This window comes from Aquarana catesbeiana, linkage group LG02 (genome assembly GCF_042186555.1).
Source record: "Aquarana catesbeiana isolate 2022-GZ linkage group LG02, ASM4218655v1, whole genome shotgun sequence".
NCBI classification, from domain to species: Eukaryota; Metazoa; Chordata; class Amphibia; order Anura; family Ranidae; genus Aquarana; species Aquarana catesbeiana.
The window spans coordinates 335,360,568-335,375,829 of record NC_133325.1 but is presented as its reverse complement, the minus strand read 5'-3'; the positions used below and the strand labels follow the sequence as shown (position 1 = coordinate 335,375,829).

The window sequence follows — 15,262 nt, the reverse complement described above, 5'->3', positions numbered from 1 at the left end:
TTGCGGGGTATAATGCAGAGTATTGCAGGGTATAATGCAGAGTATTTTGGGGTATTATGCAGAGTATTTTGGGGTATTATGCAGAGTATTTTGGGGTATTATGCAGAGTATTGCGGGGTATTATGCAGAGTATTGCAGGGTATTATGCAGAGTATTGCGAGGTATATTGCAGGGATGGCTGAGCATGGAGGGATGGATGGATGTGACTGCAATTGTCACTGAGCACCGCTGTGGGCACTACACATACAGCCCACAGCGGTGCTGCCATCCGATCCCTCCCCCTCTCCCCTCGCACTGTACCGATCGATACAGAGAGGGGCGGGAGGAACCGGTGTCATGACATGACGCCGGTCTGTTGAGCGATCACATGGTAAACGGCCGCGATAAGCTCTCTGGACCCGGCGGTCACGGAAGTTCTCGGGTGCGCGCCCCAGGGGGCGCGCGAGAGCAGTATTCTGGGAGGACGTCCCACGGACTTCCACCCAGAACTAGCCGACCGCGCTGCAGCCGTCTTTCGGCTATGGCCCGGTCGGCAAGTGGTTAAGGATATCTTAAGGTTTCAAAAAAAACCATATAAAGTAACCGGGGGGGAGAATTGAGAAGTTTGTGGGAAAGGGAGGGAGGGTTGGGGGGGTTAGGAAGGGGAGGGGAGGGGAGGATGGAGCAGGTTAGTAGGGTGTAGAATGGAAAGGGAATATTGCTACTTCCCGTTACATTAATATGGCAAAAGAACAACTATTGAGTTGTAACTCTAATCGAAGGAGGACTTTTTTTTTTTTGGAAGTCTATTTTAGACAAAAAAATCTAGAAAAAGAGAACCTCAAAAAAAACAAAATAAAGTGCATTGTGAGGATCCAAGTTGCAGGATACTCTACAGCTTCGGTTGGTAAGAAGGACAAAATCTCTTTTCTTCTTCCTCCTTCTTCCCCTTTAACACCGAGGAGAGAAAAAATGTCCTGAACTTCCATCTTGGGAGAAGAACGACTACAGGTGTTGAATGGACGTAGGCAAAAAAAAAGGGGAAAAAGAACCAGTCAAAAGGATCTTGCTGTGAGGATCAAATATTCAATCATCCAAGATGAAGATAAAGATTAGTAACAAGCAAAAAAGGAGGAACAACAAAAACTCTTCCCCTTGTCTTCCTTTCAAATGAAAACATGCTCTGATTTCACAGCGTGTTAGAAAAAAAATACTGTATGTGGTCATGAGGCGTTATCTTGAAATGGTTGACGCCATCTTCTTTGGTTGTTTGTGTTTCACCTGGAGGATGGGGTGGACCAGATTGGGGAAGATCTAGGGGTTGAGGGAAAGAGGTTGGGTGGTTCCGGTTCAAGCAGGCCCAGTTTCACAAGCAGTTCTTTGCCTTCAATGATATTGTAAACGGTATATGTGGATCCATTGTATGGGATAGTGAGTCTAAATGGAAATCCCCATCTATATTTTATTCTCGCTGCTTGTAAGATGTTGGTAACTTCTTTCATCCTGCGTCTTCTATCTAGTGTAGCAGGGGAGATGTCTGGATAGATCTGCAGCTTTTTACCTTCCAGGGAGATATTAGGGGAGTTCCTCGCTGCACGCATGATGTCCTCTTTAACCAGAAAATCTTTCATGCACATGATAATATCCCTGGGTGGTTTATCAGGGGTAGGTTTAGGACGTAGAGCCCTGTGGATTCTGTCACAAGTAAATGCTGATGGAGGTTTATCTGGTAAGAGATTATGAAAAATCTTGGAAACTGTGGGCATGAGGTCTGTGACTGACTCTGGGACGCCGCGCAATCTGATGTTATGGCGTCTGTTTCGGTTGTCAAGATCCTCAACTTGAGCTTGCATAAAAGCAAAGCTGTCAGCAAGTGTTTCATAATCTTTCCTTAAGTCAATATGGGCTAGTGAAAGTTCATCATGTTTAGTTTCCAATATGTCTGTGCGAGTGCCAATGCTGGCTATCTCTTGTGATAGGGCTGTAGTGGACTTATGAACTTCGCTTTCAATTTTGTCCACTAAATTATCAAAAATGGTGGTTAGGCTATTGTCTAAGTCTGCGTTTGAAAGGGGAGGTGGGTACTCACTGATCCCAGCGTTAGATAAGAGGTCGGATGGAATGGATGCAGATTTTCCTGAGGCCGCCTGTGTACTAGCGCCGGCGCCATCTTGGGTCATCTTTCTGCTCCTTCTGTCTGCAGCGTCCAGCAGAAAGTTTGTTAAATGGTGCTGAGAGCGTTTAAAGTGTCCGGACTCCCTTCCAGTCATGGACCGGGGAGTTCTTTAGGCGATGAGGCCACTTTCGCCGGGGTGTGAGCAGTTTAGCCCTGGTGATTGAGCCTGTGATGTCCGGGACCGATGGAGCTGAGATTACTCACGTCCTTCCCGCATCGCGCCGCGCATGCTCCCCCTGATTTTTGGTATACAATTACTGCCGATGGCTATAGCCGCTAGCAGTAATCATTGTGTTCTGCCGGCCAGGTAGGCTCCCCGTACCCCCCTCCACCGGCAGAACACAATAGCGCCATGGGAGACATTCCCCCATAAACACTGTGTTAATGGAGGAATCAAGTTATTTCCTTTCCTTCCACCCCTGGTGGAAGGAAAGAAAATCAAATCATCTAAGGGCTGCCTTACTCCATCTTAATCCCACTTGATAAAGATTGTGTTTACTCATTGGCAGCCTAGGCACCCATTACTCCATTACTGTAATTTAGAGGCAGCCAAATGGAGCAGCAGAGGAATGAACAGAAGGTAAATATAAGCTTTTGGTAAGGCTGCCATTTGCCCTTTCTGGAAAAAGCCCAAGTTCACTTAAACTGGGTTAGAAATGTTTGAACATTTGTGTGAAAAGTTCAACCTACAAGTATAATTAAGTGTTCTTGCATAGCAAGACCACTTACTGTTATCTCACATATATATTATTCTTATTATTATAGCCAAATTTACCACCCTAACTCCTCCCACAGTTTTTACACTACATAGACAAGTAATATACTGAAACGTGCGGATTGTTCCCGAATGGTGTGCTATTACTTTGTGGAACGTTTCGCCGAATGGTTCACGAAATATCGTCGTTTTTGCGGCGAAATTGGTCCCATAGGAATGAATGGGGAAACTAGAGTGGGAGATGACAAAAGCTGGAAAATCAGAACATGATTTCTAAACTGCCGCCACTCCCTCATTTTCAAGCCCACCTACACAAATCTTATATCAAAACGTTCAGCTATCCCTGCTGCCACTAAACATGTCCACGGCTAAGCCATAGTCCTGATAGTTTTCACAATATGACCATTTGTTTGCAACTCACGCCGTCCATTGACATTCATTGAAACTACACTCTAGCCCCCTCCAAATTTGAAGGGCAATTTCTAAACTGCGACTGTGCCTTCATTTTTAATATTTCAGAGACATACTATACATCAAAATCTAGGTCTGGGTCTTGTGATTCTCACAATATAAAGATCTTCGCTGTAGGATGTATAGTTTTTAAAATACGGCCATTTGTTTAGAGGTCATTTCAGGAAATTTTAGCCATTAATCAGAGTGTACTGTTAGTGTTTGTTTTGTTGCCATGGTTACCAAAGCTTCTGTTATACACAGGGGGGAGGTGGCTGGAGCATCTCAGCTCTGATTACAGAGCCCGGGGGAGGGGACAGACACACCATGTACTGATTTATAATAGAGGAATATGATGGGGCAGTTTTGATGGGGTAATTCTGATGGGGCAGTTTTGATGAAGCAGTATTTGGGAAGCATAAACAGGGCATGAGCGTTGCTAGGAAACAGTGGTTGTAAACACAAGATGCTGAGACACTCCAAATGCATGTGACTTCATCTGCTAGACTTGATAATGCTTGTAGACTCCTCCCACAGTTTTTACACTACAGAGACAAGTAATATACCGAAACGAGCGGATTGTTCCCGATTGGTGTGTTATTACTTTGTGGAATGTTTTGCCGAATGGTCCACGAAATTACGTTTTTGCGGCGAAATTGGTCCCATAGGAATGAATGGCGAAATGTTCAAAACTAGAGTGGGAGGTGACAAAAGCTGACAACCCCATGATCAGCCAAAACATTATGACCACCCCATGATCAGCCAAAACATTATGACTGCCCCATGTAAAAAAAAAAAAATATTTTTGAAAAAAAAAAAAATAATTTTTGAAAAAAAAATAAATAATTTTTGAAAAAAAAATAATAATTTTTGAAAAAAATACAAATAAAATCATTTTTGAAAAAAAAATATTTTTGAAAAAAAAAATATTTTTGAAAAAAAAAAATATTTTTGAAAAAAAACATTTTTTGAAAAAAAAAATATTGAGAAAAAAAAAATTATTTTTGAAAAAATAAAAAAATCATTTTTGAAAAAAAAAAAATCATTTTTGAAAAAAAAAAAAATCATTTTTGAAAAAAAATTCATTTTTGAAAAAAAAAAATCATTTTTGAAAAAAATGTTCAGCTCTTTCAGCTAATGATGGGACTTCAACTGTTTTACTACTATTTATACTTTTTAAAATATTAAGCTTTTTAACACTTTTCACAGTTACTCAAGCCACTCCACCCAGTTACTCCGCCCACTCCAGTTGTAGAGGCAAGAACACTTTCACAATTTCCCCAGAAATTGTACCTTTTCTAGTTAAGTGTTCTTGCATAGCAAGACCACTTACTGTTATCTCACATATATATTATTCTTATTATTATAGCCAAATTTACCACCCTAACTCCTCCCACAGTTTTTACACTACATAGACAAGTAATATACCGAAATGTGCGGATTGTTCCCAAATGGTGTGCTGTTACTTTGTGGAACGTTTTGCCGAATGGTTCACGAAATATCGTCGTTTTTGCGGCGAAATTGGTCCCATAGGAATGAATGGGGAAACTAGAGTGGGAGATGACAAAAGCTGGAAAATCAGAACATGATTTCTAAACTGCCGCCACTCCCTCATTTTCAAGCCCACCTACACAAATCTTATATCAAAACGTTCAGCTATCCCTGCTGCCACTAAACATGTCCACGGCTAAGCCATAGTCCTGATAGTTTTCACAATATGACCATTTGTTTGCAACTCACGCCGTCCATTGACATTCATTGAAACTACACTCTAGCCCCCTCCAAATTTGAAGGGCAATTTCTAAACTGCGACTGTGCCTTCATTTTTAATATTTCAGAGACATACTATACATCAAAATCTAGGTCTGGGTCTTGTGATTCTCACAATATAAAGATCTTCGCTGTAGGATGTATAGTTTTTAAAATACGGCCATTTGTTTAGAGGTCATTTCAGGAAATTTTAGCCATTAATCAGAGTGTACTGTTAGTGTTTGTTTTGTTGCCATGGTTACCAAAGCTTCTGTTATACACAGGGGGGAAGGTGGCTGGAGCATCTCAGCTGATTACAGAGCCCGGGGGAGGGGACAGACACACCATGCACTGATTTATAATAGAGGAATATGATGGGGCAGTTTTGATGGGGTAATTCTGATGGGGCAGTTTTGATGAAGCAGTATTTGGGAAGCATAAACAGGGCATGAGCGTTGCTAGGAAACAGTGGTTGTAAACACAAGATGCTGAGACACTCCAAATGCATGTGACTTCATCTGCTAGACTTGATAATGCTTGTAGACTCCTCCCACAGTTTTCACACTACAGAGACAATTAATATACCGAAACGAGCGTATTGTTCCCGATTGGTGTGTTATTACTTTGTGGAATGTTTTGCCGAATGGTCCACGAAATGACGTTTTTGCGGCGAAATTGGTCCCATAGGAATGAATGGCGAAATGTTCAAAACTAGAGTGGGAAGTGACAAAAGCTGACAACCCCATGATCAGCCAAAACATTATGACCACCCCATGATCAGCCAAAACATTATGACCGCCCCATGTAAAAAAAAAAATATTTTTGAAAAAAAAAAAAATTTTGAAAAAAGTAAAAAAATAATTTTTGAAAAAAAAAAATCATTTTTGAAAAAAAAAAAATATTTTTGAAAAAAAAAATATTTTTGAAAAAAAAAAAATTATTTTTGAAAAAAAAAATATTTTTGAAAAAAAAATTTCTTTTAAAAAAAAAATTATTTTTGAAAAAAAAATATATTTGAAAAAAAAAATATTTTTGAAAAAAAAAAATTATTTTTGAAAAAAAAATTACTTTAAAAAAAAAAATAATTTCGAAAAAAAAATTATTTTTGAAATACAAAAATTCATTTTTGAAAAAAAAATATACCTTTGAAAAAAAAAATTACTTTTGAAAAAAAAAATCATTTTTGAAGAAAAAAAAATCATTTTTGATTAAAAAAAATTCATTTTTGAAAAAAAAAATTACTTTTGAAAAAATGTTCAGCTCTTTCAGCGAATGATGGAACTTTTTTACTACTATTTATACTTTTTAAAATATTAAGCTTTTTAACACTTTTCACAGTTACTCAAGCCACTCCACCCCACCCAGTTACTCTGCCCACTCCAGTTGTAGAGGCAAGAACACTTTCACAATTTCCCCAGAAATTGTACCTTTTCTAGTTTTGTATTGTTAGCCTAAACATACAGGTCATTACTTGGATGATATGGTACCCTTAACCCACACATTGTATATCTAAAAATAAAGGAATCTTGCTTTTTTTGGCAGAACTGTGTAAAAAATTGTCTGTACAGAGACGTGAAAAACGTATCATTTTGAATGGTTAAATCATATCTGAGTATAAAAACAGAATCTGTTGTGCTTAATAAAACATATAGTAGAAGCTGCTGACACAAAAATTGCCGGATACAATTGAATTGATACTTTTGTTTGACCACATTTATTTTGGTTCTTATTGGGACATTTTTACATTAATATTTTTTAGCGCTGCACCATTCCTATTGAAATCATATCTGAGTAACTACAAGTACACTTCAAAATCCAGAATGTAGGTAATTTGAAAATTGTATTCTTTTTTAAGATCCAATTTTTATGTATTTAATTTTTTCATGCCAGTTGATTATTTTTGTAATTTGTAATATGGATAGTTAGTATGATTTCCAGGTTAAAACCTCAAATTATTGCAGGCATGACAAGCAACATGATTAAAAATGCAAAGAGAAAAGAAACGGAGGGGAGATGCTGTCACCTCTTATTTGAGAGTGTACTTTGAAGAACATTCATCCGTGAAGTACTTTCATTAGAAAAGGCCTTTGATCACATTTCAACCATCAGTGAATTTATTTCCTTGAATTTGACATTGAAGTATAAGAAAATATTCCATCTTTTTTGTTACTTTTTTCAGATCAAGAACAGACCATGCATCGGCTTAGTGCATCTGTTCTGCGCCATTCCATCAATAAAGAGCCAGCTTTCTGTCTGCCCCTGAAACAGACACAAGGTATTTATTTTAGGCTTTTTGTCTTATTATTGTTGGGAAAATAGCACAATGACTGGATCATCCGATTTTATTTCCAGGTGTTGTGCTTTTCATTGCTGCTTTCTGTAGATAATTGATTGTGTTTGGATTATCCTATGTGTCAAATTAGATTTCTAGTCTTCATTTTCTACAAACATCATAAAATACAGAACAGTGAATTATTTATATAGACAACATGTCCAAGCCAACTATCAGCATTCTGTCTAAATTGTAGTAGTAAATAAAATGCTTATGGCTGGTAATATATAATTTATGTATGAATTTTTTTTTTGTATTAGTTATATGTAATGTTAGCAAGGATAATTTTGTCGGAGAACAGGTGCAGATACTCACACACTCCCCCTTGTCTCTGCCCCTTCCCCATCTTCCAGCACCAACCTTTTAGAGAATATGGAATCTAGTATAATTTTTTGGTGATATATATATACACTACTGTATATTACCAAAAGTACTGGGACGCCTGCCTTTACACACATGAACTTTAATGACATTCCAGTCTTAGTCCGTAGGGTTCAATATTGAGTTGGCCCACCCTTTGCAGCTATAACAGCTTCAACTCTTCTGGGAACGCTGTCCACAAGGTTTAGTAGTGTGTCTATAGGAATGTTTGACCATTCTTTCAGAAGCACATTTGTGAGGTCAGGCACTGATGTGGACAAGAAGGTCAGGCTCACAGTCTCCACCCTAATTCATCCCAAAGGTGTTCTATTGAATTCGGGATTCTGTGCAGTCCAGTTAAGTTCCTCCACCCCAAACTCACTCATCCATGTCTTTATGGACCTTGCTTTGTGCACTGGTTGAAATCATTTGGTGGAAGGGGATTATGGTGTGTGGTTATTTTTCAGGGGTTGGGCTTGGCCAGTTCCAATGAAGGGAACACTTAAGGCATCAGGATACCAAGACATTTTGGACAATTTCATGCTCCCAACTTTGTGGGAACATTTTGGGGATGGCCCTGTCCTGTTCCAACATAACTGCACACCAATGCACAAAAAAAAAAAAAAAAAGAACGTAGCCTTTATCAGCTAGGAATAGCTGTAGCTTCATCAGCTTAATTTCTTTAATCAGCTAAAGGCCATGTGTGGTCCAAAAGTTACAAGTCTAATATGTCTGTACTAGAGTAAAATGTATCTGAGAGGCTAAATAATAATATATACAATATACAGAAAAAAAGAGAGAAAACAGACTTTACTGCTACCAAGGATGACACGGTAACTATACACTTTTATTTTTTACATCAAAATCATATACATATCAGGGAAAATAATTCCCACATAGTAAGATATAAGTATCTCCATTGTCAACAACATTGCATGACATCTACAATATACATAGCTCTTATTTATTTAAGATCCACAAGGTCAACACGTTTCCCATAAATAGCTTCTTCAGGACCTTATCTTGGGATCCAGTGAAGAAAGAAACCTAACTGAATAGGAAATACATGTTTCAGATAAATATAGTCATATATTTACTATCTTTATTTATTTCAAGGCTAAATTATCACCACAAACCACTTAAGAGCTATTAATTTGGAATAACTCTGAAGTGGTATGTAGAAATGCATACGTAACTTAGCCTTGATATAAGTAAAGATATTAAATATATGAATTTGAAACACGTAATGAAATTGTTTTCTAACCAGCTAGGATGCGGTATGTTTTTGTACACCATTGTGTGATATATGATAATATATAAAATATCACATATTTGCACAATAGCCATTGCCTATTTTATAAAATACCTTTGTTTAAATTAGTTATAAAAAGATTATTTTTATAGATTTTTTTAATTTTTATTTTTTTTAATTTTATTTTGTTTTAATTTTTTTTCGATAGAATAGGGAAGGAGTAAAAATCTTGTTCACCAGACACTGAAGATTTTCTTTCACTTGAAGCGGTTTTACACCCAAAACCAAAATTGTACTAAAATGCAGCTTACCAATCATTAGATGTGGTGGCTGCATTAGTTTACTTTTTTTAATCCTTTTTTCTCCCTGTTTTCACCTGGTGATCTGGCCTGTAACACACTGCCAGGAGCACAGCAGACATCAGCATTGTCAATCTGAGGGGGAGGGGAGTGTTAGATGTACTAGAAGATTTAAATACACTAACAAAATGAAACCAAAATTCAACTAATACTTTATAAAAGGTTTATCCTTTTGGGATAAAGTTTTTACATGAATAAATAAAAGATGATGATTGTAACCACCCCTGCCAGGATTACATGATTTGTCTAATTTCTGTAAACTGATACACCTTGAAGAGATGCTTGTTCTTTTGAAAAACAACAGACTTAGTGGCAAGATCCTCCGATTTTGGGTTTAATACCACTTTAATGTCTTTAAAAACCTGACGAGGGTTGTAATCCTTCCCAACTTGATCCAAAACTAAACAAAAGGTTTGACTTGACATACACTTACGTAAACTGACACTCCACTGACTTAGTTGGCAGTTTAGTGGTCATTCCCATGTCATACATGCCCCTAGTTAAATGAGGGTAATCTATCCTGGGAATTACCTGGCTACAGATAAGATCACTATGATGTTGTTGGGAACTGTACCATTTTTTTTACAAAATAAATAAAATACATTTAAAAAAGGCATCAAAGTGTATGTCTAAGCAAAACCTTGTTTTTTAGGATATAGTATGAACTAGTTAGACCTTCAGTAAAGATGTTACTGCTGTCTGTGTCAACACTGGGGAGATTCCCTCTTTATAAGGGTGACCACTGTCACTCAGAGGGTAAATCAAGAATGTTGTTATCCCCAGAACAAGAGGTAAAGGGACATCTTGTAATGGGGACATTTGAAAGAAATTAAGGACAGTTGTTCCAGGGACAAAGTGAGGAGAATTCCCCTCATATTGGGAGATTTCCTCTTATTTCCTGTTGCATCTCTGGAGCAGGAAGTGAACAGAAATGTCTCTAATGGTACATAGACAGCAAAAATTATGAAAATTCATCCAGGATGAACTGAGACTTTAAGGTGAGTTCATACAAAGTATTAAGAGGACAAAAATATTTAGAGAGCTCTCTGGCTGAGGGGAGGCTGCTTACAAGGGACAAGGGTACCAGAAAAAAAAGCACTAAAGAAATGCCAGACCAAAGGATAAAAGAGTCCAAATTCTTTTATTAGTTTATACTAATAAACTATTGCATGAATTTGTAACTTATGTGTCCTTAAGTCTGGTGCTCTTTCCATTAGTGCCTGCTTTTTTTAGGACAAATAAACTGACAGGAGTTAAACACTTCCCTACTCTAGAAGAACTACAAAAAAGACTGTTTTTGCTAGACATACACTTAACATAGACCTATAATGAAAATTCACACTTTCTTGCCATACAAAACTGATATTCCCAGGATCAATGTCTAGATCACATGGTCTCTGGGTATTAATCTTCACTGCACAAAGTCTATTGGTTTCAGTCAACAGAGAGATAAGAGCTATGTAATGTAGATGATTACAAACTTTATATATAAACAAAACTTTTAATATGCTGCAACATGTGGTAATATTGTATATGTATATACAATATATAAACATCTAACTAAATTACATTAGGTTTGCTAAAGCACTGTGTATTATAATCAACTGCCATTTAAAAATGAAACACACTAATTTTAACTATTTTTTCACTCATCAGTTGTTGCATATCAATGTCACTTTCCTGTAACCTCCTTGCAGCCACTTCCTCTCTACATACACGCACCCCAGAGATGGCCACATAGTTATTAAAATATTTTTTTCTTAATAGTGACAACAGTAGACTATGTATGGATAATGCGTATAGAAATGGACAATAGTAGTATTCATTGTAAGTGTGCGATAGGGTGACAATACAGGAGCATAGTTGGGAGACAAGGTCAAAGCACTGACACCCTATAACTGTGTCTGAACAAAGACATTTATGGCAGGATTAGAAGATAGTTAATATCTTTCTCATACATACATTTTTTTTAAATAACTATACGTTGTTCCCCTTTAAATTGAGCCTGTCATTTGTGGCAGTGTGGTACCCCACCAGGGTATAGATGCAGGATTCTCAACCAGGCAGGTTGAGGGGCTCCAGGGGATTTCCTTTGTGAGAGAAAAATGGCTTTTCCATTTCCTCATTGCTTAGGAAAGTGCACTTTGGGACCTGGAGCCTGGGGATTTCTTAGCAATCCGGTTGGGATGAAATCCCCAGTCCTGGGTCCTGGTTTTGCGATCCACCAGCACACTGACTGGTCAGGTGTGTGCTGGCATATTTGTAGACACCTGACCATGGTTCTAAGCTCCACCCTCCTGAGGAGTCCAAGCTTGCAAGAGAGAAGCCAGAGAGTGCAGGTGTGCACGGGGAGAAGCCAGAGACCCAAGCCTGAGGATCAGAGCAGCTAGGAGCTGTGGTCTATATGGACTGACAAGGGAAAAGTCTGCGGGAGACAGACCAGTGCCTAAAGTGGAAGGCCTGAGCAGCAATGCAGTGTGTAAGCCAGGAGGCTGTATTTTCTTAATAAAGTGAGCCAGAAGGCTGGATATTTAACTTTGTGTTAAGATTGAAAACCCCGGTGTGGGCAAATCTGGACAGGCATTTTCTTTTTGTTTAAAGCACTTAAGGAATACTTTAGTTTGAACATTGGAACGGTAACCAAGGTGTCCACTCTGTGGGAAGCACATAAGGCATTCTTTAGAAATCAATGTATATCTGCTGGGACGTGTCTAAAACAGAACTCTGCTCATACAAAGCTTAATTTTGTGAAACAAATATGCAAGGCACAAGTCCAATTATTCCCCCCCCACCCCAAATCTTGCTTGCCTCTGTGTGGTCACCTTGTTACATAACCAAATGAAAGTACTTGATGTGACTAAAAACAATAAAAAAAAAAATCTTCTTTGGAGCAAATAAAAATGTTATGAATATGCTAATACATTTCCCTGGCTTATAATTAAGGACCAGGTGGGTTTTGTCCTTACTCATCAAGCGGGAGATAACCTGAGACAAACAATTAACCTGGTTTATGTGGTGATTAAGATTAACTCTTCAGCATTGTTATAAAGCTTTGATGCTGAAAAAGCATTTTGATCGATTAAGTTGGCCAGATATATTTTCAGCCTTAGAACATATTGACTTTTGAGGCCCATTGCTCCAAGTTCTTACATCCCAGCTCAGTCTTCCTCATGCAATAGCTGACCCATTTCACATGTATAATGGTACCAAACAGGTATGTCCCTCTCACCCCTATTATATTACCCCATATTATGTCTACAACTGCTAGGTGAAGCAGTACGCTATCACAAAGACACACATGCCAATGATCTTCTTACTCTCACAGAATCCCATATTTCACTTCTAAACCTACGTGCTGACTTTGGTATTCTATCTGGCTGTACATTAATATCACAAAAATGGAAGCCTTACCTGCCCATATACTGTAGTTCCAGACCAGTTTGCATGCCTACAAGCTAACTATCCTCATCATTGGTGCCCCCATTCTAATAAATATCTAGACACTCTTATTACAGCAACATACCAAACTCTATATAAGGCTAATTTACCTCCTCTGTTTCATGAGGTCTATTGTTGCTTAGACAGTGGAACACATATAATATGTCTTTACTAGGTAGGATCAACTTTCTTAAGATGTCTGTTCTCCCAAAACTGCTCAACCTATTTGAAACCCTCCTGGTCCTTGTTCCTGTCACAACTACATAGCTTACAATGGTCCTTTATTAAATTCATTTGGCATAATAAAGCTCATGGGATAGCTAGCTTGGTTCTACTTTCAATGAGATGCAGAGGAAGCCTAGGAGCTCCAAATATGGTTAAATATTATCACACCTCCCATGTACACTACATCCCATCTTGATCAACCCACCAAATCTATGGTCTAAAATATAATCTAGGCAAATATATCGAATACAATTATGTTCTTTAATTTGATCTATAATGAAACCTGCATATAGATTGCTGAACCACCTGTTACTGGGACCAATTATTTTGACTGTGAAGATATTGCATACATGTGCACAGAGATTTTCTCTCATCTCTTTCTGATCGCCATTAATTAATGTTCTCTTTAACCCAGCAACCCCTTACACCCTCTCAAGATTGCAAATGATGCCCTGGGTTCAGGCCGCTGTATTTCAGTTAAGGCACCTTTTCAACCCAGTGACTTGTAAAATACGCTTCTTTGAGGAGCTTCGGACTAAAAAAAAAGGAAATCTTAAAATACTTTTCTATTCTTATCTCCAGTTCAAACATTACAGGGTTTATTTACTAAAGCTGAAGAGTGCACAATCAGGCTCGCCTCTGCATAGAAACCAGCTGCCAGGTTTTGTTGCCAAAACTTTATTGAACATGCTGAGGTTAGAAGCTGATTGGCTACCACCAGAATCTGAGTGTACCAGTTTTAGTAAATCTACTGTTATGTTTCTATTCTCCTCCCCTTATTACCCCTAGACCTTGCTACAAGTGTTGAATACATTTGTGTACAAGGCCCATTCATGCTTGTTTCCATCTACACTGCCTTGAAAAAGTATTCATACCCCTTGGAATTCTCTGCATTTTGTCATGGTACAACCAAAAACTTAAATGTATTTTATTGGGATTTTATGTTATAGACAACACAAAGTGGAACATAATTGTGAAGTGGAAGGAAAATGATAAATGGTTTTCAAAATTGTTTACAAATTTTTTTACTGTTTACTGTTTTACTGTGATACCCTGAACTAAAATCTAGTGGAACCAATTGCCTTCAGAACTCACCCAATTAGTAAATAGAGTCCACCTGTTTGTAATTTAATCTCAGTATAAATAGAGCTGTTCTGTGAAGCCCTCAGAGGTTTGTTAGAGAACCTTAGTGAACAAATAGCACCATGAAGGCCAAGGAACACATCAGACAGGTCAAGGATAAAGTTGTGGATAAATTTAAAGCAGGTTTGGGTTTTAACAAAATATCCCAAGCTTTGACCATCTCATGGAGCATTGTTCAATCTATCATCCGAAAATGGAAAGAGTATGGCACAACTGCAAACCTACCAAGATATGGATGCCCACCTAAACTGACAGACTGGGCAGGAAGAGCATTAATCAGAGAAGCAGCCAAGAGGCCCATGATAACTCTGAAGGAGCTGCAGAGATCCACAGCTCAGGTTGGAGAATCTGTCCACAGGACAACTATTAGTCATGCACTACACAAATCTGGCCTTTATGGAAGAGTGGCAAGAAGAAAGCCATTGTTGAAAGAAAGCCATAAGAAGTCAAGTTTGCTGTTTGTGAGAAGCCATGTGGGGGACACAGCAAACATGTGGAATAAGGTGCTCTGGTCAGGTGAGACCAAAATTGAACTTTTTTGGCCTAAAAGAAAAGCTCTACGTGTGGCGGAAAAGTAACACTGCACATCACCCTGAACACACCATCCCCACCATGAAACATGGTGGTGGCAGCATCATGTTGTGGGAATGCTTTTCTTCAGCATGGACAGGGAAGCTGGTCAGAGTTGATAGGAAGGTGGATGGAGCCAAATACAGGACAATCTTAGAAAAAAACCTGTTAGAGCCTGCAAAGTCTTGAGACTGGGGTGGAGGTTTACCTTCCAGCAGGACAATGACCTAAACATACAACCAGAGCTACAATGGAATGGTTTAGATCAAAGCATATTTATGTGTTAGAATGGCCCAGTCAAAGACCTAAACCCAATTGAGAATCTGTGACAAGACTTGAAAATTGCTGTTCACAGATGCTCTCCATGCAATCTGACAGAGCTTGAGCTATTTTGCGAAGAAGAATGGGCAAAAATGTCACTCTCTAGATGTGCAAAGTTGGTAGAGACATACCCCAAAAGACTTGCAGCTGTAATTGCAGAAAAATGTGGTTCTACAAAGTATTGACTCAGGGG

At 38.3% G+C, this 15,262-nt stretch overlaps 1 protein-coding gene across 2 annotated transcripts in view; it reads left to right on the top strand.

The window, feature by feature from the left end:
• Positions 1-15,262, top strand: part of CFAP47 (cilia and flagella associated protein 47) — a 769,322-nt gene that overhangs the window by 637,841 nt on the left and 116,219 nt on the right. For both annotated transcript variants that reach the window (XM_073614843.1, XM_073614844.1), the window contains exon 58: positions 7,249-7,344. In XM_073614843.1, coding sequence (XP_073470944.1) covers positions 7,249-7,344 — 96 coding nt within the window. The remainder of the gene's footprint in view (positions 1-7,248; positions 7,345-15,262) is intronic.